The sequence below is a fragment of the Manduca sexta genome, chromosome 12, assembly GCF_014839805.1.
Source record: "Manduca sexta isolate Smith_Timp_Sample1 chromosome 12, JHU_Msex_v1.0, whole genome shotgun sequence".
Lineage (NCBI taxonomy): Eukaryota > Metazoa > Arthropoda > Insecta > Lepidoptera > Sphingidae > Manduca > Manduca sexta.
In genome coordinates this window covers 13,455,531-13,478,549 of record NC_051126.1, presented here as the reverse complement: position 1 = coordinate 13,478,549, position 23,019 = coordinate 13,455,531, and the positions used below count along the sequence as shown (strand labels likewise).

Below are 23,019 nucleotides of genomic sequence, written 5' to 3'. Positions count from 1 at the left end.
AAGTATAGTTTATAAAAACATATTACGTGTAGGCGAGAATACCCGATTAGCCGTGGCATCATCGTTCGTCCGTAGTTCGCTCGTAGATCGTCAGTCAGTCAGAGCGCCGCCCGCCGATCCTACGTCCCGTGTTGTGACCAAAGACCGCGCATTTTCGAATTTCGAACGTTATTCGTGTTTGTTTTTTAGTGACTTTAATTGTTTGTGGAGTTGTGTGTTTTTTGACAACCAGTGAAGGTAAATTGATAATGTTTTTTAATGTAAATATATCGGACCTTGATATTGTTTTAGAATAAATTTGGGTTACGTTACGTCCTCACCTTGAACGGTGAGTCGCAAGTTATTTTTGATTATTCTAAAAGCGCTATTTCGTCATTAGATACGTCGAGACTCGAGATACATTCATAAAAAAATGAATGTTTTCATTTTATTTTAGTGTAAAAATATTGCCTCATAAAACTAGCTTATCATGTAATAAGAAAAAAAAAACATTATTTTGGTCGTTATTTCTCCGTACAAGAAAATATTTAGTATCATTTTCATCATTTCTTCTATTAAGGAAATACATGTTTTTTTTTAATCCCATTAGCTACAGTCGTAAAGTTCCATGTTGCTAGGACACCTACTAGATGTTCGCAATTATCAATGATATACCGTCCCCTAGGGCAACCCCATCAAATTGCTACAGCGTTCCGCGGCGCGGCCTACGTACACTGTACAGATATCTTAGAGCCCTAAATATTGTTATGATTTCGAACCGTAAATAGGAGCAAAATATCTGGCTTTGTAATTTCGTTATTTAAATATTTATCAATAACAAATATTTCAAACAACAGATGGCGTTTTTTGAAGATGTAAGTAGGTACATTTAAATTTATTTATTGTAAAAAAAATATTTATGGTAAACATAACATCATTTTTAATAGTCAAGTCTTCATACTCCTCCGCTGTGACCTAAAGACTTAGATCTAGGTGACCGTAATTGATCTAGACTGTTGTTTTAATGAAAACACCCAGACATCAGTGATAAGTGAGGAATGTAACTATATACCAAGTAATAAAAGCCAACATACGTGTGACAAATCTGCAAACATTAATTATAACTAGTTATGAGTTGTCAGGAGAACGATAGGGGTAATTGCTTTACTAAATATAAATCATGAATGTCAGGAACTATTTGACTGGATCATTATATTCCATTCAATTAAGATATACGGGCAGGACCCCTATCGCAAGGGTTATTATCCATCTTCCAAAGAGTTATGGGTGTTTTTATATTAGATTGGGCATGGACGGGATGCTCTTTAAAAAACCAGGGCTTTTAGTTGAACATGTCCTTAGCTAATCAACTTGATTAGTGAGTTAACATTGAAGTGCATTACATCAATAAAACTAAATCAATCAAGGTTTTCTAGGTTTTAAAATAAAACGTCTTAGTTTACAAGAATCTGTTAGATATTTTTGTAATGAATTTGAGATATTTTTGGTATACCAATCCATATCTTTTCCGTTTATCTTACTGCGATTTTGTGGGAATACATCTTTACATACAATTTGCAGAATTAATTTGACTTTATTTTACGATAATCATCTTCGGAGGATCCCATATTAGTCAAATCCTATTGAACACAATTTTTGCTCTACCTGAGAATCAAATATAGAACTTGGCCCATACCCTTTACTACCCCCATAACATAGAACATAATATACTTAAACAACTACTAAGTACATATAATTATAAACATCTTTGAACTAAATCCATGTTACAGTTGACATTCAGAGATAACCTTTCGTAACTTTTATAAACAATCATAGTAATTTCTCTATAAATTATAGACTTTAAACTGTAGGTCGGTAGTATGTTTATAGAATAAGAAAAATATCACGTAAATTATAGTTTTCACAACCATAACGTTGCGCCGTTTCACATATTATAAACAGGCGAAGGTCGCGTCGATAATAGTCTTTATTTTATATGTAGTAAAGCAATAATTTCAATAACATGACTTCTGTTATCAAGTATTTTCTTACGTTGCGTCACAGTATGCGCAGTTTTCATTTAAACTTGACTCATTTCGTTCGCAGTGACGAGGTCGCGAAGGTCTTTTAATAAATATTGTATTTTACTTGGTTTTGATATTCATGTTAACATAATATGTACTGTATACAAATTAATGATATATAATATATGTTTTTATGCAGTTATATCGGGTTTAAAATTATTCTAATAGTCATCTTCATACGATAAACTTTGAGTATTTTTTCACTTCATTCCTTTTTTTTACCGACTGAGTAGAATAACTACAAAAGAAATAATATAAAACCAACACCCAGAACTCCAAATTTCAAAGCGGTCGCAACATTAGTATAGTCGCATTAAGCCCCCAACACCTCACAACTCAAACTATAAACCTCGATGCAAGTCCTTCAAACTTGAAAAACAGATGTTTTTGTGTTTGCAACGAATATTTACTTTTCGTATTTGTTATTTTCATCTTTTGATATTTCAGCTTTAGCGCACCCAGCCTGGCTCATTTGTCGGACATACCGGCAGACCAACGCTTATTATAAAAATGTTACCGTCATAAGGATAGGTCGTCGAAGGTTAAATGTCTTACCGACTTTTATTATAGCCTTATAAGTGGTCTGAAAATACAGAACATCATATTATAACCGATGGCCAAAAAAATGATTACCATATGGAACCGTCCCTGCACAAGTTTGTCTTACACTTGGCAGGTTTTAATACCCCTTCGCTACATAACATGTTTCCCTTCCTTCTGATCTCTGAACGGTTACTTTGTGGTGTTAAACACGCAATAAACGTATCTTTTGTTTGTACAGAACGGAAACATGTGTGGACTGTGAACGTGTTGAAACCAATGCCACCGGTGATCTTGATGTTATTTTAAATCTTAACAAGTACATTCTTGTGCGGGTTTTATTTTCGTAAGTTTTACGCGCGTAAGTTATATAAGTATAAATTACTAGCAACAAAAAAATCTTATATTAACAACTTCGTATACTAGATATAGGGACATTTAGTAATATTATTTTGGGACTTACAAATTACGCAAGTAAAACTTACGCAAGTAGCATCTGTTTTATGTTTATGTATAGTCTGCTGCTGGTAAGCAAAGTGCCGGAAAAGAAAATACGTCGTATCTTCATTATCCTGGTCATTATAACTCTCTAATAAGGGGAAAAATTGTGATGCCATGATATTGTAGGTAAATTGATACTCCGTTCATTCCTTAGTCTGTTTTTATTTTCATTCTATTCCAAGTAATAAAATCGTTACTTCACCTGGTGAGCCTAGTATTATTTGTTCTCATTGTTTCTTTAGAATACATTTATTTTGAGTGATTTGCGAATAAAATACATACGTAAGTTGTTATGGTGCACAATAATGTAAGTTACTCAAGAAATCCAGGAATCAAATCATCATCAATTCATAGCGGACAGTGTCGTTTATTATTCATGTTGAGGTTTCATACGACTCAGTCGTTGGTTTACGTGCGAAAGACTATCATATAACTAATAAACAGAGTCAGCGTAAGGAGGGAGTACCAGACCCAAGACCTCCTTCTAAAATTCCTTCCTACTCTAAGAAATTTTAAAATTTTATTTGATTTTTATTACTTCTCAGTACTATGTTGCCTACAGTCATTTCACTTTAAGCTAGTATTAATATGTAAAATTTCTATAACTCTATAACTGAGTTAAGCTGTATCTAAAGTACACTTCGGGAATAATTGACCAAAATGACAAAAAATTCAACGCAGTGTACCAAATTAGGAGAACATCTCCAAAGCCACGATAATAGTGGGCGGTTGAGTCGACTCAAAAGGTCGTAAGTGTTGCGTACGTGAGAACATCTATGGCACCATACAAGGCGCGTCCACAGATGGCCAGGAATACCTTACATCGGATAGATTATCCTAGATTTCTCAAGCTTTCTATTCACATTAACTGTTTGTGATGGTCACTCTGCCCTTTAGGTCTTGACAGGAGGTACTGCCGTGGATGGGCAGGCCTTGCCTTATAAGCATCTAGAAATCTAGACAATAAACGCTGGGTCTGAATATTTTAAAGTTTTAATATGTTATTATACAATTATGATGGACGCAGGCCGCTTTGACAGGTCCGTCTGGAAATCTTTGGGGAGGCCTATGTTCAGCAGTGATCTGGCTGATGATGATGATGATACAATTAAATTAGGTACCTAAATAGGTAGTGTACTTTTTAGTAATGAGATTTTCTGTGTACAATTCCCTGTAGGGAAACTATTTACACGAGAATTTCTATTCAAAAAGGCTTACCTTAGTTGTCCAGAATTGAAAATGGCCTATATTTCCATAGACTCACCTTTATCACATGATTGATATAGTTATGCAGTTACTACGCTCCGTAAGTATAATTCATTTGTTCTTCTGTGTACCCTCTCAGTGATAGAATGCCTGGCGTGATACAAAAATGAATGAACAAGGGGCACAAATCGGTTAACACCGCGGCTGTTAACTTCGTTATCACATGAATCATTTCCTTTCTTCGGCGAACAATGAGTTTCGACCGCCCCAGATAACCGCTAACAAACTTTAACCAATTCGTTAATTAAAAGACGGGTTAACGCTTGTCGACGGTCCAATTGGTATTTTACTTTTTTTGTTGGATTTTAAATAGTTTAAGGTTTTCGTTCGTCTCATACTCAGTAATTAAAATGGACTTAGTGTTCTCCAAATTGGTAGATCACAGTGGTGCTTTGCGACAGAAATAAGCAATGCTGTAGTACCTACCCATAAAAACGCCTTATGGGAGACGATGATAAATTATGGCATTAAATAATTTGTTATTTCAAGGCAAAGGGCGTACATATATTGCAAACATATATCCGGTTCCAACAGGCCGGCATAATTGTATCGACTGTCGAGGGGTAATCATCTCTCATCAGTGGACATTCTATTGGACCCCACTCCACTTACCATCAGGTACATTGGTGTTACTTTGCCGTGCAGCTATAAAAAAAATATGAAGTGCCATTTATGCAATCTCTTCCATTCACAAAAAAATTACAAGTAATTATAAATATATCATTTGTATATTGAAACTAACCATGAACGTGTAACCTCTATAATCGTCTGTCGCGTAGGTACACAAATGGAATATTCAACAAAATAATATATAAATGATTTATGACTCACACTGTTGATGTGATGTAAATGAATAAAATTTTCGCCCAGTTCATTGAAAAAGTCAGCTAAATGCTAACTCGTTTGGCATTTCATGTAATGAGCGATGTGAACTATAATGTTGTTATAACGAGTACAATTTAAAATATGCGGGTTCCTGCTTGCCGCTTTGATTTTAAAATCTAAAGGGTAATCAAGTCTGACTGTACTATCAATAAAGCATCCCGAATTAATCTTCATTACTTTTTGGTGTAACTGGTTTCTTTACATAGGGGAGTCGCAAAGTGGCCACCCTGCATCTGGTGGTAAGTGGAGTGGGATCCAACAGTCGACTCACGAGAGATGATTAGCCCTCGGCAATGATGCTTTGTGACAAATGTGACACTCAGGCTTCTCTTCCTTGGTCAGGCAATCATTTATAAATTTATAATCATTGGTCACTCGGTCGTAAAACCAGATTCATTCGGCGACAACAACGTTCAGCAATCAGCATCTTTAGTGTGAGATAAAGAATTATGGATGTACCATTAGCCTCTCTGCTTAGCCCCTTAGGGATAAATCGTGGTAGTACCTTAATCCACAAAGAGCGAACAAGGTCCTATATTAGTCACACAATATGTACTGAAGATATAGGTTAGAAGTGCGGTTAACTTAGATGCTGTCATGTGGTGACTCAGTGCTGCATATTGGATTACACACTGATGACATCATTTAGTTTTTTTAAAGACCTTTGTTTATAAGGGCCTTGGTTGCAAAGTTTGTTTATTATAAAAGCCCTTGAGAAAATATTCCAGTTGTGGCAGTGGCTGTGGATTTGAAGTTTGAAGTCATGTTTGTGTGATTTGTAAAATATGTATATTCATTTTGCTTATGTTTTTTTTTTAAATAACATATTAAAAAATAAGGTATGTACGAAACTTGGACAATGTTTATTTTAAAATTTAGTACCATTACCTTATAGAGAAGCAAGAAATGACAGCTATCTGTTGCAATTTATATGATGTAAATTCTCCTAAAAGCTAAAACTATCCCGTTCTTTTCATCTTATTCCGTCGCATGAAAGATTTTTCTCGAAGTATACATTTATGATAGTAGTGATGGGCCATTTACCCCTTCGTCAAACTATAATATAAAAACAAACATTACCCACCTTTCCAGGAAAAAAAAATACAGTCGTATTGAGAACTTCCTTGTTTTAAAGTCTGTTAAAAATAATTGAAACAAATTCCACCAAAAGACATACCAACAGATCGCTATTCCTTTCTTTCACAGAATTTTCAATGTAAACCGAAGTATAGACAACATTTCGATACGACCCTGGATAAGGTAAACAGGAATAACGTTTCGAACGAGGCCTTGACCGAAAATCTGACAAAAACAACGCTGGCATACAACCAAAGCGTTAATGCGAAAAATACACGCGCCCATTCTTTTTGCGACTTCCTTGAATAGATCTATTGTTAGCAAGTTATTGTAGATCAATGGCGTTAAGCCATTTTTTATACCTTAAGCCTGCATAAGACGGGACAATTTTCTTGCCTCACAGATCCTTATAAGGACATGAAAGGTTGCCCCGTCTGAATACGCTGACGAAACATTACTTGTCTCTATTGATGGATGAGAGTCGCCTTAAAAAGCCACATGAAAGTCTATTGAGGATTAATAGCACAAATATAAATCTAGTATATCCACTTATATAATATGTCAGAACAGTTTTATAATTAACCTGAATTTTAAATCTTCTTATTATTTTAATGGAAACGAACTTTAATTAATTAAAATAATTTAATAGTATAAACTCTAATTAATTAAATTTAGTACCTCATTATATATAATTTGTCTAGAACAATATAATGGCGAAACCGAATTTCAAATATCAAAATCAAACATCAAAATGTCTTTTTACTTAGTGGTAACGAACTCCATTTTTTTAAACTCAATTAGATGAGCTTACTCGACTTATCAATCAACTTTAACAGTTACCAACAGATGAAAATCAGAATAAATTCTAATACGTCGGTCATGGAGTTAACATTAACCTATTGGATTCGGTGTATAGTGAACAGTAAAAACCTTGATTGTCATAACGGAATCTATTCATTACTCGATTCTGCAATTTTTTTACAGAAGCATCACAATCGCAAATGATTTGTGGCAATTTTTTGTACCAACTAAAGCCTCGTTTTGACGGAGAAATTATCGCTAGGAATAATTGTCAGATTATTACAACTTCAGATGCATGCGAGGAATAAAAACTCGTAAGCGATTTTTTTAATTTTTAGTCTACCAATCCGCACTAGGCCAGCGTGGTGGACTAAGGCCTAATCCCTCTCAGTAGTAGAGGAGGCCCGTGCTCAGCAGTGGGCAAGTATATAATACAGGGCTGATATTATTATTATTATAAGCGATTTAATCATTCAAGAATCGTTCGGACATATTCTTGCCCACTAGGACCATCGGCTAGAATTTTTATAAACATGAGTGTATCGTTAAATTTATTTCGAATATCTGTCAAAACAGTCGTTTACGATAATAGTCCATGAGTGGCGTAAACCGCTTACCTTTAAGTAGACCTTCTCGTTCCTACTAAGTCACTAAAAGATGTAACGGCCCCGTAGCTACATTTTTTAAATAATTAGACCACAGTTGCCCGCTGCTTAGCGGCAGAAATAAACAAAACAATAACCCAAACACACGATCTGCCACTTGAAACTTAAACAATACGGAAACACGCCAGTTTTTAAATGCTGTTGACCTTGGTCATTTAAGGTGCTCGACCATAAATAGTTTTCGCAATCAACAAGTTACAGCTGACATTGCTCTCGGATCAAGGTGATTTACCATTGCGAACAACTTTATGAATAATGGAGTGGTAACTGCTTCGTAATTATTGTAACTTAACTGATGGCCCATTCCATTTTAGACTGTTCATAAAATCGTTTCGTGAAAAATATTTAAAGAAAAGACTTTGTTGGAACATATCACTGCATATTATAAAATTTAATTATAAAAAACTAACAATTTTTTTTTTTGTGTAGAAAGAAATCATAATATTAATATATTAATCTATATATTCATTTGCAAGTCTCATAAATGTTATACAAATAATTTAACAAGGCATTATCGTCTCCCAATCCAAATTAGGTTATCACATTAATATTTAGAGAGAAAACATTTCGTTCTTATCCTAATGTAGCAAATTATGCAATGTACTTTCCACTGTTTGCTACTAGAATTACACAAGATAATACCTCGCTCTGTATTCATGTTGATTAGCCAATAAATTGACATTACCGTAGAACAGTTGTCCGCTACTTGCGGTTAGTCCTCTTTGACGTGTATGTTTTTTAAACCAATCACAACGGAGAATATATATTATGTACACATATATACATATAATATCAGCCCTGTATTATATACTGTCCCACTGCTGGACACAGTTCTCCTCTACTAATGAGAGAGATTTAACCTTAGTCCACCACGCTGACTTAGTGCGGATTATTAGACTTCACAAACACTAACCGGGCAGAGTCCCTAACCTATATACAACGCACGGCATACCATCTAAAACTCCGCGGTGGCCCTCTTCGGCGCATTAGGGACGGCTACGGCTCTGACGGAGTCTAAGTCGTCCGCAGCCGCTCCTGCGCAGTGCCGCTTGGTGCAGCCCGTCTGAAGCCCTCGCACAACCGAATGACGCTCACAGCGACAACGCCAGCATAAGGCCTACCTTCCGAGCTGCCGTCTATCCAGGAGGTCACCACAAGCGAAAGATGCACAACGTACACTAAGGGCGAACGGCCCTCTGCCGCCCGCCGACGACCCCCCGATGACCCCTATTAGTCGCCTTTTACGACAGGCAGGAGATACCGTAGTGGAATTCTCTAAACGCCCCCAATCCACAGGGCGGTCCCTTGGTACTACACTAAACTACTATCATAACACTGCCATTTTAGGTAATTTGGTAACCTTTATTCGCGGGAAAAAGGCGTTATTACTACCATCACTTGGAGGTGTGATTGGTTGTGTTGGTTTTACCGGTCTTACGACCAAGCGTCGCGCTATTGCAAACTTTCTTCTTGACCCCAAATATATTTAATTTATAAGTATTTCTAATAAACCTTCTAGCCTACATCAGTTAGCAGTGATTTATAGCTTTAATTCTAGATCATCACGTCCTAGTTAATTAATGTTTAGATACCTAAAGAATTTCACTCATTAACTTTGTTTAAAATGTGGTTTAGATAATTTTGGTGATATATCATCTCGTTTTAGAAACCCTAATTTCTTTTTAGGTTAGAAACATGTAATAATAGGAAGTCTAGACTGTAGGCTTTAGGTAGATAATGTATAATAATTTATTTTTTATGGCCGATCTATTAGTCTAGTGTACCACGGCAGCTTTTGTTTTTAGACTAAACATTTTCCAGTGAGAGTAGGGTGACTACGGTTGGCTAGTATTTTAATACTTTTTTTTAATTAAATAATCTTGACAATCAGCATTTTATGTTTCTCTAAATACCATCGGTCGTAAAATTCTGTTCTAGAGGTATAAAATATCTAGACGTAAAGCACTCGAGGTTAATGTAGATTCTTATTAGTAATCAGTGTACCGAGCAATAGTTTCAGAGACGAAGCAAAAAAACTTCAGCTAAGTAAGTATATCGTAATAATGTTGATTTTTTTATACAGGTACGCAAAGTGATCTTACTGCACCTGATGGTGAGTGGAGTGGAGTTCAATAGAATGTCGATTGACGAGTAATGATTACCCTTCGGCAGTCGACACAATTATGCCGGCCTGTTGGAACCGGATATACACAGGCTGATTCCGGAACGCGACACACTTCGTGAGCCACTATGGCGGGTTTTAACACCTTGTGTACGGTGGTCGCTATCCGGAGTGATATACAATATATCCTATCATCAGCATCTTATATTTATACCCTTATATTGTTATATGAGAGTGTGTCTAATGTGGTTTTTTTATAATATATTTACCTCTTGATAATTGAACTAAAATTAATTTGCATACAAATAAGGAAAACAATGGAATAAAATTTGAAATACCTAACAAGTATAGAGCTAGGTGCACAGACTTATTAAAACATAACATCTTAGTAGGATATTCAAACACGAGAAAATTCAAATAAGATAATAATAAGTCGAGTCAGGTATGGAGGCATTTACATAAGTTTTTATGCAAACAAGCGATGACGTCACAGTGTCGAGCGCGTGCGCCGGCCTTCGCTTGCCGCGTGGGTGACAAGTCTTTCCGAGGTTTGTGAGAAAAATACCCCAATAATTCCATATTTAAAAGATTACGTAATTTCGTGGATTGTCCCGAAAAGGAGCGAATTAGTCATTTGGTTTAACCAAATTAGGACTTGTCTTAAACCCAGATGGAGGTTTTATTTAGAGTGCCGTAAATATGTTACATTCTGAGAAGTCTACAATACATTGTAATTAAGTCAATGGCTCATTCGATATTATTGCAATATGGTGTAACTGAAAATAAAATACATACATAGATAGTACACCTTCGTTTTAAATATCTATGTAAGTATGTATGCTTCAGTACCCACAGTGATCATGCATTAACGAGAGACCTGTCAACTCGTATTGGAAACTAATCAAAATTACTATAAAGCTGACAGTTGCTTAAACTAAATTGTTAAATCAATCCAAACGATGAATAAACAACGTCTGCGTGGTGCCTAAATATTAAACCGATACAATATCGGACTAATCGTAGCAAGAATAACATTTATATCGCATTCCGATGATTTAATTGATGCCCCCACCCACTGACGAAAATCATTGAGACCCACACGTCGTCCGCACGGATTCAAACGTGTAAAAATATACTCTGACGTCACTTGTCTACTAGCAAAGGAGTATTTGGGAGAGCACACACTAACTCGCGCGATATTTGTAAAAAATATTTTTTTCTGGCGAACTGCGATTGTTTTGCCGTAATTAAAACAGTGAAATAAAAAGAATGTGTCTATATTACTCAGTTAGTGTTACATAGCTTCTATTAGTATGAAAATGTTAATTTATTTTATGGTAACAAAAATTTGTTCTTACAAACAAACTCTCAAACTATTTTTTTTATTATATCATTAAAAATATGCTTAATATTTATGTTTTTTATCGTTGACTACCCATTTAGAACTAACAAGAAATATCTGAAAACATATGGTCCACGCCAGCTAGTGTAACGAGTAACTTTGATTTATAGAGATTGTAATTTATTATAATCGATTTGAATTAATTATTCGATTACCATTCAAACTGGTCGTTAATCGATATAAATAGGTAATTAATTTTTATTCAACTAAAATTTTGGCGTTAATACATTATCCGTTAATGTTCGAACTGATTATTGAACGCATAACTTATAGTACTTAAGATTGTGCGGAGTAAGATGTACACTTGCCCATCTATTTGAGAGTAAATACTTTCGCCCCATTTGAGATATTATATGTATAAAGCTACCGACATTGGTATAGGCAGCAGTAACGTTTTTAGGTTATGATACGTGAGGTCACACAAATAATTAGTAATAAAAAAATACACTTAGTTGCTTAGCAGTGACGAAGCGTCCGTACAACCCGATTCCTACCGGCTTACCTTTTAGGTTCATTTACGTATGTCTTAGTTTTTGTTTTCTGTTAAATTGACCCCGATATGTTAACTAAGGCTATTTTTTTGACTCGGGTTACCTTTTGAAAATTTTCACCCTTCGCCACTGTTGATCAGTGCTAGGCCTAATATGGTGGTGGGCTTGCCACCTGTCACATGTGACGAACATAAGTTCAAAGAATTGTGGACGCACTAGTCAAGCCTTTTTCCCTTTTTGGTGATGCGTAACATTGCGTGTTTATTGAAAAATTCTCAAAGCGACTCATCCCTGAGTCACATTCTGGAATCACTAATTCCAGCAATGACTCGATTTTGACATTGCAACCAGCGACAGACTCACCTCACCTTGATCGTCATCAATGAAACGAGCTATGAACACAGCCAGTTTAACAAAAACACTTCACATCGAATGCCTCTTTACACCTTGTTTCTACATTTGAACGTATAATTATCATTTTTATGTTTGATTTAATATATTGCCGAATAACTCAATAATCGATTCAAAACGAATACATCTATATTCCCTAGAGAAGCTGCGCATCTCTATCATCGCAAACACAATAACCATTGTAATTAGTTAATGACAATGACATTGCTTGTGACCTTCATCTGTAATTACGAGCCTGGAGTACCTCGTAAATCGTTTATAGTTTTGTCCTAGTGGTATTCGTAGGATAAAATACAACCAAACGAATCAAAAACTACAATTGAATGTATAAAGTTGTCTATTATTTCACTTTTATATTTACGTCAGACCTTACAATCATCAGAGAGAATTTGGCAGGATAAAGTGCAACACAAACGAATTAAAAATGTCTGTTTTATGTACAAAGTTGTAAATTTCTTTCACTTTTATACTCAGTTAGGTTATAAATTATTTGATGGATAAATATCTGATTGAAAAATTAGTCCTGCATGGTATGTAACAGTCTCTGGTTCGCGAAACATAGTCTTGGTTCTTGGTGACGTTAATATCGTTTAAAGGCATTCAGAAGTTTCAAGAAATGAAAGTATTTACTACTAACTAGCTTCCGCTCGCAGCTTCGCCCGCGTGGATTTCGGACTTCAAAAATGGAGCCGGTCGCGAACGTTCGAGAATGTTCGTTTTACGAAGCTACTCGCTAGGTGATTCGCTAGCCTCTAGGTGCCAAGCAAGCCGCCTGCCTGTGCGTTCGCGACCTTATATATATACAAAAATAATCCTTATAGCATGATTCAGTATTCACGCATGATGGCTTATTATTAGTGTATTTCATGTATAACTTTGGTGTGTCTATACCGATTTCTATGATTCTTTTTTATGGAATATTTAATAATGTTAACTTTTTAATTAGGGATGACTGAGACTGTTATAAACGTAAGAGTAGACAAATATAACGAGAAAGCTTCGAACTGCTAAGCTATCGGGAGTTACACGTGTTATTGTGAGTCAACCATAAAAGATAGACATATGCTGTCGTGGGATATTTTTTACATAATTTTAAGAACATTTCCGTCATACATGATTTCTGTGTAGCTTTAACCATTAAGGTTGCACACGCGACGGAAGCTTAAAAAATGGAGTAACTTCTCCCGTTTTCCCAACATTTCCCTTCACTGCTCTGCTCCTATTAATTGTAGCGTGATGAAAAGTATACTATAACCAGCACAGGAGTATGACAAATAATTGTACCAAGTTTCGTTAAAATCCGTCGAGTAGTTTTTGTTTCTATAACGGTTATACAGACAGACAGACAGACAGACAGACAAAAATTTTACTAATTGCATTTTTGGCATCAGTATCAATCCCTAATCACCCCCTGATAGTTATTTTGGAAATATATTTCATGTACAGAATTGACCTCTCTACAGATTTATTATAAGTATAGATAATGCCATGGAAGGAAGTGGATAATTAATATTTCCAACTCCTGCCTATCTTTCTATTTGATTAATTTCGTTGTGGGATAATGACATATTAGTTTTCCCTGAGATTCGCCGAGCTTCACCGCTCGGTGTCATAAATTGCGTGCCGCTGCTAATCCTGGCTTACAGGAGTTGTAGTGGTGGGTGTGAGGGCGGGAAAGTCTCTAATAATGCTATCGACTACAAAAACAACTGTTATGACCCCAGAAACAGTATAAGTGATTACTAATGCTGTTTCTAATGTCAATTGAATAACGGGAAATTACTACTTGTGAGTTGTGGCTGGTGTTTCGACAATTACCCTAAATTCCTATTGCAAAGTTCAACGGAATACTTAAGGAGTACGATGCATGTTTACTTACGATGCATGTTAACTGAGGCCTTTTTTATTGTGAAATATTAGACACTCACGCCTTTTGTATCCCCGAAAGGGTGGGCAGAGGCGCAACTGGTGCGCTCACTTTTCGCCATATGCATTCCGTTTCATGATGTGATGGGAGGCTGTTGCTATATCAGGCACAAATTCCAGACTCCGGGCTTATACTGAGTAGAAAATCTAATATCACTTTGCCCGACCCGAGGATCGAACGCGAGATCTCAACATTGTAGTCATACCGTAATACAACTACGCCACCGACACAGACATTTCAATAACACAGATAAAATATAAATAAATTGTGTAGTAAGTATATTTCACGATTTACTTATTGAAACTTATTATTATGGACACTAACAAACTTGAAAGCATCAGACTAATCCTGAGAGACGTAGCTGTCTAATTAGATATTACTGTAAAGAAATAACTGTAGTAAAAACATAATCAATTGATTGCTTGTCGCCATTACCGCTGACGAAAACCACGCAGTCTCATACAGTAATGTTATATCGGTGGGATTGTCGAGATGCCTGGCCATGTAATTGATAGTGTGGCCAGTGTGGGCCACAGGCACGCAACTAACGACCAGGGATGGACTCAGAGACTATAGTGGGTGACATAACCCACCCATAATGATTTTAAAAACAATAATATGAAATGGAAACATGACAGTTTTATTTTGTCTGTAATTTGTATCGATGTAAATATTATATGTTATAAATATAAAAATTTTAGATCGAAATTCAATAGTGACTATATTATTGAAGAGCATTTAGTATAGTTTTATTTGATTTATAAAGACACTGTCTAAGATCAATAAGTAACACATTTTTAAAAATTTATTTTATACCATCTAAAACGAATCATAACAATATGCATTTTGACCTAGACTTGAATCCCAGACACGAAATATTATATCTCGGCTAATGCAAAATGCCAATATCAATCCAATTTCACGCCTGGATATCGCGAACAATTTACTGAATTGAATGAACGATAACGCTTAAGTGGAAAATCGTCAGTTTAAAATAGTCTTCTGCGTAGAAATATGGAACATATTTTACGAAAAATATTGTGTTATACAACATATTACTAGTATGTATTTCAGTATTTCAACGCCAACGGAGCAAAAAATCATGTGATTAAGGATCTTTGTAGCTCCATACTTTCTCTGTTATTTCTCACATTTCTCACATCTTTACAATACACAAACTCATTAATTTGAACCTTAGTATACTCTCACATAGATTCTCACTCCTATAATATTTTTATTATATATATAAAACTCATTAGCTTGGTAACTTTAGTATACTCTCGCATAGTCTTTAGGTAGAGTCTATTAGCAAACCAATGTAGCGATAAAAATACTGACACAAACGGCAATGGTCAATTAGTGTTGAATGCAGATATTGCCGTTGATATTGGCCCTGACCTGATTCCCAGATCCGCCCCATTACTACCCGTTGTATCCACCACGGTATGGCACACCCAGACATTTAGCAAACCATTACGGTGTTTACGGCCGTGAAAGGCTTTTAGGGTAGTTATATACAAAGAAGTAACATTGGTTTACAGAGTAATTAGCTTCTGGTTTTAATTTACAGATCAGGGGCTATTAGTCAGAATTTCTCTGACAGCTGTCGTGTATGACTTAGGTTTGGAAATGTATTTAATATAATGTTAGACTATTATCTGTTGAAAGAAACACCCGAAATAAGTTCTTTACTTGATATAGAGTTACTTCCTTAACTGATAGAAGTCTTCTCGATGGACCGTTAGTGTAATATTGAGGTTATACCGACCCTCCAGAGATGAAAACGTGAATTTAGAGTTCACCTTGGTAGCCGGGAGTCGAATCTGTTGGAAATCTCTTCCCACAATTAAATTCAATCAATTGATACTCGTTCAACGAATAAGGAATTTGTTACTTGGCTATATTGCGGTAAACCTTGGCTTGGACGCGATGACGTGACCCTATGTGGGCATGTTTTTTTTTCCGACACACACAAGGCACAACACCGTACAGCCAGTTTCCTTTAGGGGTGTTCCGCGTGGTTGCGTCCGACGATCTAATTCTTGCCAAGTTACGCAATTTTATAGTGTGTGGATGTCGTTTGTTAGTACCTACCTACTAGCTATTATGTTACGCAACTAATTAAAGAGTTAAGTTAAGAATGGTGGTCTTATATTCTTTTGAAAAGTTATTTTACTATTATTTCTGTGATCACATGTTTCCACCTGCCCACTGCACGGCCCTCCTCTACTACTGAGAATGTTTAGATCTTAGACCACGACGCTAGCTTTGTGCGGGTAGACTTCACATAGCTTCGAAATTCTTATGGAGAATTCTCAAGTATGTACGTTCCCTTACGATGTTTTACTTTAATGTAAAGCGAACAATAAAGAAATAAAACACATGTAATTTCCAAAAGTCAGAGCTGTGTGCGTTGGGTTTTGAACCCACGTATCTTCCTCTTAGAAGTCCTTTCCATTCCCAAACATCAATATCAGAAATGTCGTTACTTCTATGACAAGTTGTTATTCAATTATGTTAACCAATAATAAACAATCATTATATATACAATTTAATTGAAAATACGTCAATGAAACAAGATAATTCTCCTGTTGATTCATTTCGAAAAATATGTTTATGTATTTCGTATTTATTTACTGGAATTTGATTCATCACGTATAGGTAGGTACCCATAAGAAATAAAAATTACGTTACCAATGAATAATGTATCGATTGGCATTATTTAAAAGCACTCACTCCGTAATTAGAATGGTATTGAGTAATGTGTCTAATTCCGTTCCATACGTTACAGCGCCGGTCAATCACGCACTTGGTTGCGATTTCTGTCCGACCTAATAACTATGACGAACTTAGAAACATTAGGAAATGTGAGCTGGTTCCATACTGATTGTAAATATGCTTCGAAACTGAGTAAAGATACAGATTTTGACTAGTTCTTGTATGCATATTTCCAACTCCTCCCTATCTTTCTATTTAATTATTTTCGTTGCGGGATAATGATAAATTAGTTTTCCCTGAAACTCGCCAAGCTTCACTGCTCGGTGTCATAAAATGCTTGCCACTGCTGGTCCTGGCTTACAGGGGTCGTAGTGGTAAGTGTGAGGGCGAGAAAGTCTCTAGTCTCTCTTGTAGGTCTATATTATAGTCATTCTCAATAGGCCGCAAGATAGTTTTATCTCTCACACTTTTCCGCCAATACTTTCTTGACAATTGGAGACCCACTAGGAGGTTATAAGAGAAAAAGAAACTCGATAAATTGTTCTTGAATATTTTCTGTATTGAATATGAAATCTCTAATAACAAACCATTTATAGCTGGTTTGTAGTTTATACATTATCTGTCTTAAATATTTTGAGCCACTGCATCAAGAAATGCTAATTTAGCGTCTCGTGTAACGGAACATGCAACTATCGCCCGATATCTCGATATATCGATCGTAAAATATCTGTTTTCATTATCTTAAAATCTCTAATTTTATTATGACAATATTTTATAAACAGTTAGTTTCTATTTTTATTCATAAAAATATTTTATATTGAAATTCTTAGTATCAACTGGCTATATTATCTCAAAATACTTATTACATATACCTATACCTGCACTGCTATGCCAAATACCGCTCCCATGCCTCTTCAGACTTACATCCATACTAAGATAGGTAGGGAAAGTCACTATAAGACCCAAATTGTACGTTTAAGCATGTAATTTATATCAAATTCATGCTGATTTTTCCCAGTCATTAATTATAAGTTTTACATACGACGCCAATCGAACTGGATAGCATCAAAATACCTATGCAGTGACATCGACTACCATAGCAATTAGGTATAAATAGGTACTTTGATAAAAATCTTCAAATGTAACAATTTTATTTCTTAATTTTTCCAGAAGTCATGAGGCGGTGAAACCAAACTAGGAAGCCAGAGAAAACATAAGCAAAATGGGTCGTCTCCGAAAGTGCTGTTGCTGCGCATCGACGCGCACCGGCTCGCTGATCACTGCCGTGCTGGGCATCATCCTTTCCATCGCCACCATCATCGTTATCTGGACAGTGAAGAGTCACAGGATCGTCTTCAGCACATTCATTTTCGATGAGGAGTTTGACAAGAAACTCTCAGATTTAGACAGTGAGTTTTGTTTACATAATAGTATAATACGTGAATCTCATAGAATCTATGACATGCGTTATTAAGATTGAAAACAGTTTTGATGAAAACAACATAAATTAGTAACAAGAAACAAGTTAGTTAATGATTAGATAAAAAATAAATGATCACCGCTGCTCGTCAAAGCCAGAAAACGCATTTGCATTGCCGACTTTAAAAGATAAGAAAAAGAGTTTAGTATTTGGAGGTTTATAACCTTTTTATGATATTCGCAGACATCAATTTTTATTATCTAAATTCTAATCGAACTTTTAAATATCACGGATCTCTCCAAATGCCAATGAAGTCATTCGCAAAATCTATTTTTTAAAAGTTGAATGACTGGCTAATGGCCTTTTAGTATAAAAAATAACGGTTTTAAAAGCGTAACATTTGCCATACAATGCCTCGTTCGAAATTTAAACTTAAAAATAATTATTTTTCTTTATTTCAGTTCCAAGAATCATCCTGACGATAAACCTAGTCTTCACATTTCTGATATGTACGCTGCTAATAATAGCTGTACAAAAGGTAACTATACATGTAACTGATAATGTAATATAAACAAAGGGACCAGGCGTGACTGTTTTTGTAAACAATACCCACCTCATTGTGCAAACTTTGGCTCAAATATCAGTACGACCTTGGCCTACAGATCCCTGCGAACTATTGATATTTTTGATGGTAAACCCTGAATTAAGATTAGAATTTGGGAAGGGTGTGAGTGCTTCTCTTGTTGAAGTGTTACGTTTAGGTTTTTTATTAAAATATATTTTGTTTTTCATAAAGTATGTAAAGATTTATTTTTAATTTCATGCATAAGACGTCTTTTTCGGTAAGGAACTAGTTTTATACTATTAATTTCTAAGATCACAAATTTCATAATATTTAACGAAGTTCCCGTGTTCGATTCCCAAGTCAAAGTTTGGTAAAACAATTATAATATTTTCATCTTATGTGTTTTAAATTAAAAAACGACCCTCCCTAACTTGTCATGGAATAAAATTCACTAAAATGTGAATGCACTAATTTGCATCTTAAAATACAGACGTTGTAAAACTTCTTAAACAAATTCTCATTTTTCCTACTTCCGCCAGCGTCGGTCGTGGTTGATGCTGCCGTGGGTGGTGCTGGGCATCGTCCTAGCGATAGGACTGCTGATCAGCATCCTGCACACCTCGATAACATACTACCTCGATAAGGAAGACCACGTGGTGCTAGCTACCATTGTGCTTATCGGCGGACTCATCTATTTAGGTAAGGATGCTGTGGAAAAAGGAAATGGAAACAGGGTGAACCAAGTATTATCGGGCTTTCATTTAAAATGAATAAAAATAGACTTTATGTTCATTGAATTGGCACTTAAAGATTAGCAGCAGCCGCTAAGTAGTTGACAGAAAATAAACAATAATAGTTTGTTTTTCTACTATGAACTGAGCAATTTTTTTTTTATTAAACCGAACAAAGTGTCATGTAACTTTTTTATATTACATACTCTACCTAATTTATACCCTTGAACTGATTTTGGAGAAAGCAACAGCGTCGAAAGCAATAGAGTTTCTTGCCCTTTCTTCTGTGATGAAAACTGCTTTCCAACCTGGCAGAGTAAAACCTGGTAGAGTAAAAAATTTACTAAATCTAAATAATGTTTAGCATTTAACAGATTCAAATAAATTATTTCAATTCATCCAGATAAACATAGAGCCTATGCAGATTACAGTCGCAGGGTATTTTTATAGCGTCGATCAAAAAATGCATCAATGCTGCTTAATAGCCTAATATGAATCTAAATATCCCGCTCGGATTCTCAATTTTTTTTCACTGATAGGACGTAGCTACCTTAACCTGTATGGACCATACAGTATGGTGAAATCATGTTTTGATCCCGAAAATGGATTTACATTTTATACACGGGCAAAGCCGCAGACATAAGTCAAATGTTAAATAAAACTGTACCGTTCTTTACACTTACCAAAATGTCGACGTACGTAGCCATCGGTCGGTCTGGGGTGACTGACACTGTAATATCCATAATGAGCTGACGGATAAAATATTAGAGATCATTTCACGAAATCCTCAGATGGGGCGCTGCTAGATAAGGTCGACATTTTATAAAAAACATCTTTATTTTCTAAGCAATAAGGAATAGCAATCGTTACCGCTCTTACATCTTTCATACTACAGGATTTCGGTTATGAAATTAAGTCTAGGTACACATCATATTGTTATCACAGCAAGTGCTGGCTTTGCTATACGAAATATTCAGGCGCCTTTCGGTATCTATATTTCATTCGTTACCCACTAAAAGTTACAAAAAATATATATTTGGGCCAATAATTTATTGGGTTTGATTGAACCGAACAGGAGGTCCAAATTGAATAATTCTTTTAGTGTTGGATAGTCCATTTGTTAAGGCTTATAGGCTATAAAACATCATGTTATGACCAATAGGAGCAGATAATCAATGAAAAATGTTGCAGAAATGGGGAAAAATTATTTATTTTGATAGCTTTCATTACGCGCGCTGCGTTAACTGTTAAAGTTACGGAATAATCACTTATAACGAAAAAAAATCCTCGTGGATGAAGCCGCGAGCAAAAAGCTAGTAATATTATATTATAATATTTTACTTTTTGTTCCAGGTCTGTACCTCTACCTCTGGGCAGTGGTGTTCAGTCATTACTTGGATGTTCGCGACGAAGAGGAGCGCGGTCGGTACCGCAAGGCGCCATACCGGCGATAGAGCAACGATGTTACTCGATTATATTGGACAGTATCGATAAATCGGTTACGAGGTTTATCGATTTTGTTTAGTGTATAAAAAAGTACAATGCAACGATATTAGTTAAGTCGTTTTTTGTGAATTATGTGGCGAATATGATAAACTATTTTAATGTATAAAATATCAAAAAGGTCATATTAAAGGAGGAGCCTTTTGTGTCGTTTGAAGTCGACATTGCTAAAAATATGAAGATAAAATCTACCTTATTGGTAGGACATTAGTGCCTTATGAATATAGTTATATATTACGTTTCAAAACGTTATGAACATAATATTATTAAGATGAATCTAAGAAATACAAGATCTGAGTAAAATTTATTTTCTTATAGGTGTATTGCTCACCTACCAAAGTTTTACAAAGAGAAAAAATACAAGTCATTTGATTATTTTAAAGAAACGTATAGGTTACCAGACTTTAATTTATTCTAAGGATATAAATAAATGTTATTAACTTATTTTTGTATTCATAAACAGAATATTATAAATATGTTGTTTCTAATTAAATGTATATTTAATAACAATACGTGGTTTTATTTTAATTTAATTTTTAAATTGGGTGATGAGATGGTATTATCCTATTTATTATATTTGGTGAAGAAAGATTGGATAAGTGATTAGTAAGATTTATACAGAATTATTTTAAACTTGAATATAAGAGAGAGCCTTGTTAGGAATGGAACGGACTGCCGAAACAAAGGTCCTTAACTCTTAAGTTTAAAAAGCAAGGCACACTTCTACAACTATGTGTAAATAGTTTATCAAAACTATTGTCCGGTTTAATGCTGAAGGCAAAAACGTGAGGAACCCTATACATCTAAGAATTTTACATAAGAATTTCGAATGTATGTGAAATCCCGCCAATCCGCACTAGGTCAGCGTGGTAAACTACGACAAAAGCCCGTCAGTACTAGGGGAGGCCCGTGCCCAGCAGCGGGATAGTATATACTTTAATACAGAACTAATATTGTATTATATATATTTAGTTGAAAGATCCTAGTATGTATTTTCAAGTCGGGAAATATGTGTGAAGGGAAGCGAACCCCAGGCCGAGGGTTGAAAATACTTCTTTAGCGGTCCCTCAACGCGTTGAAGTTTAGGTCAAAATAATCCACGGTCCAGTTATAATACATTTAATGGACCGACAAATAAGTACATTAAATTTTTTACTTTTAAGAAGTTTTTTTTGGCGGGAATTATTAATTAAATTACTATTTTCTCCTGCATAGGCCTCGATTATCACTTTTTATTAACAACTGGACATTGAGACCATTCTTACAATTCCAAACACGCTATACCTGCCTAAGTTTCTAAGGAACTGGGTATCTCGGAGATTACATGATGCTACAGGACCATCTTAAGGTTGTCATAATTTAGAAAAACCACTGAAGTTATAATATACCAAATTTAAAATCAATTGGACCTGTGAAAGTAGGAAGCAAACTGGTGATCTTCAAACGCTTGAATAGATCTTCCTAAATTATGTGTAAGAACCATCTCGATAACATTAGCATGCAAATAAAAAAAGGACTTATCGAAATTGCACTTTAAAACTTATAACACATAAATCTTATTCCGACGGGACTTAATAATTTGAAACATAGAATCTTTGTAGCTGTGCAATACTATTTAAGCCTCTTTCAGATTTAAATGAAATTTACTTTAGAAGTCCGTACTAAGAAAATTTGTCTTATGAAAGTTTTTAGACAAGATCGCAATCATTGAACCAAATCAAAGTAATTGAATTACAAAATGGTATCAATAGAAGGGTAAACCATAAATGTAATAAAAATACACAATATTCACGTAATTTTATACGAACATATTATTATAAAGTATGTTTCGTATAAAATTACGAGATCTACATTGCCATAAAGGCACTCTAATCGATTCCTTATATCATTCGTTTATTACATCACTATTCACTGTAGAGCAGCACTACTGC

The 23,019-nt window shown here is 35.2% G+C and overlaps 1 protein-coding gene across 2 annotated transcripts; it reads left to right on the top strand.

Moving 5' to 3' along the window:
• The first annotated feature begins 64 nt into the window (after window positions 1-64).
• Window positions 65-21,598, top strand: LOC115451998. 2 transcript variants are annotated; one of them, XM_030180424.2, is made up of 5 exons: window positions 65-237; window positions 18,040-18,278; window positions 18,751-18,827; window positions 19,394-19,553; window positions 20,939-21,598. In XM_030180424.2, the coding sequence occupies exons 2-5, from the start codon at window positions 18,092-18,094 to the stop codon at window positions 21,037-21,039; spliced, it is 525 nt and encodes a 174-aa protein (XP_030036284.1). In that variant the 5' UTR covers window positions 65-237; window positions 18,040-18,091; the 3' UTR covers window positions 21,040-21,598. The 2 variants fall into 2 exon arrangements, with proteins under 2 accessions (XP_030036284.1, XP_030036292.1); XM_030180432.2 differs by lacking the exon at window positions 65-237 and adding an exon at window positions 309-328.
• Window positions 21,599-23,019: the final 1,421 nt, after the last annotated feature.

Coding starts and splice junctions, on each gene's coding strand:
- LOC115451998 (XM_030180424.2), top strand. CDS start 18,092: ATGGGTCGTCTCCGAAAGTGCTGTTGCTGCGCATCGACGCGCACCGGC. Junction 18,828..19,393: donor TAATAATAGCTGTACAAAAG/GTAACTATACAT, acceptor TACTTCCGCCAG/CGTCGGTCGTGGTTGATGCT. Junction 19,554..20,938: donor CGGCGGACTCATCTATTTAG/GTAAGGATGCTG, acceptor TTTTTGTTCCAG/GTCTGTACCTCTACCTCTGG.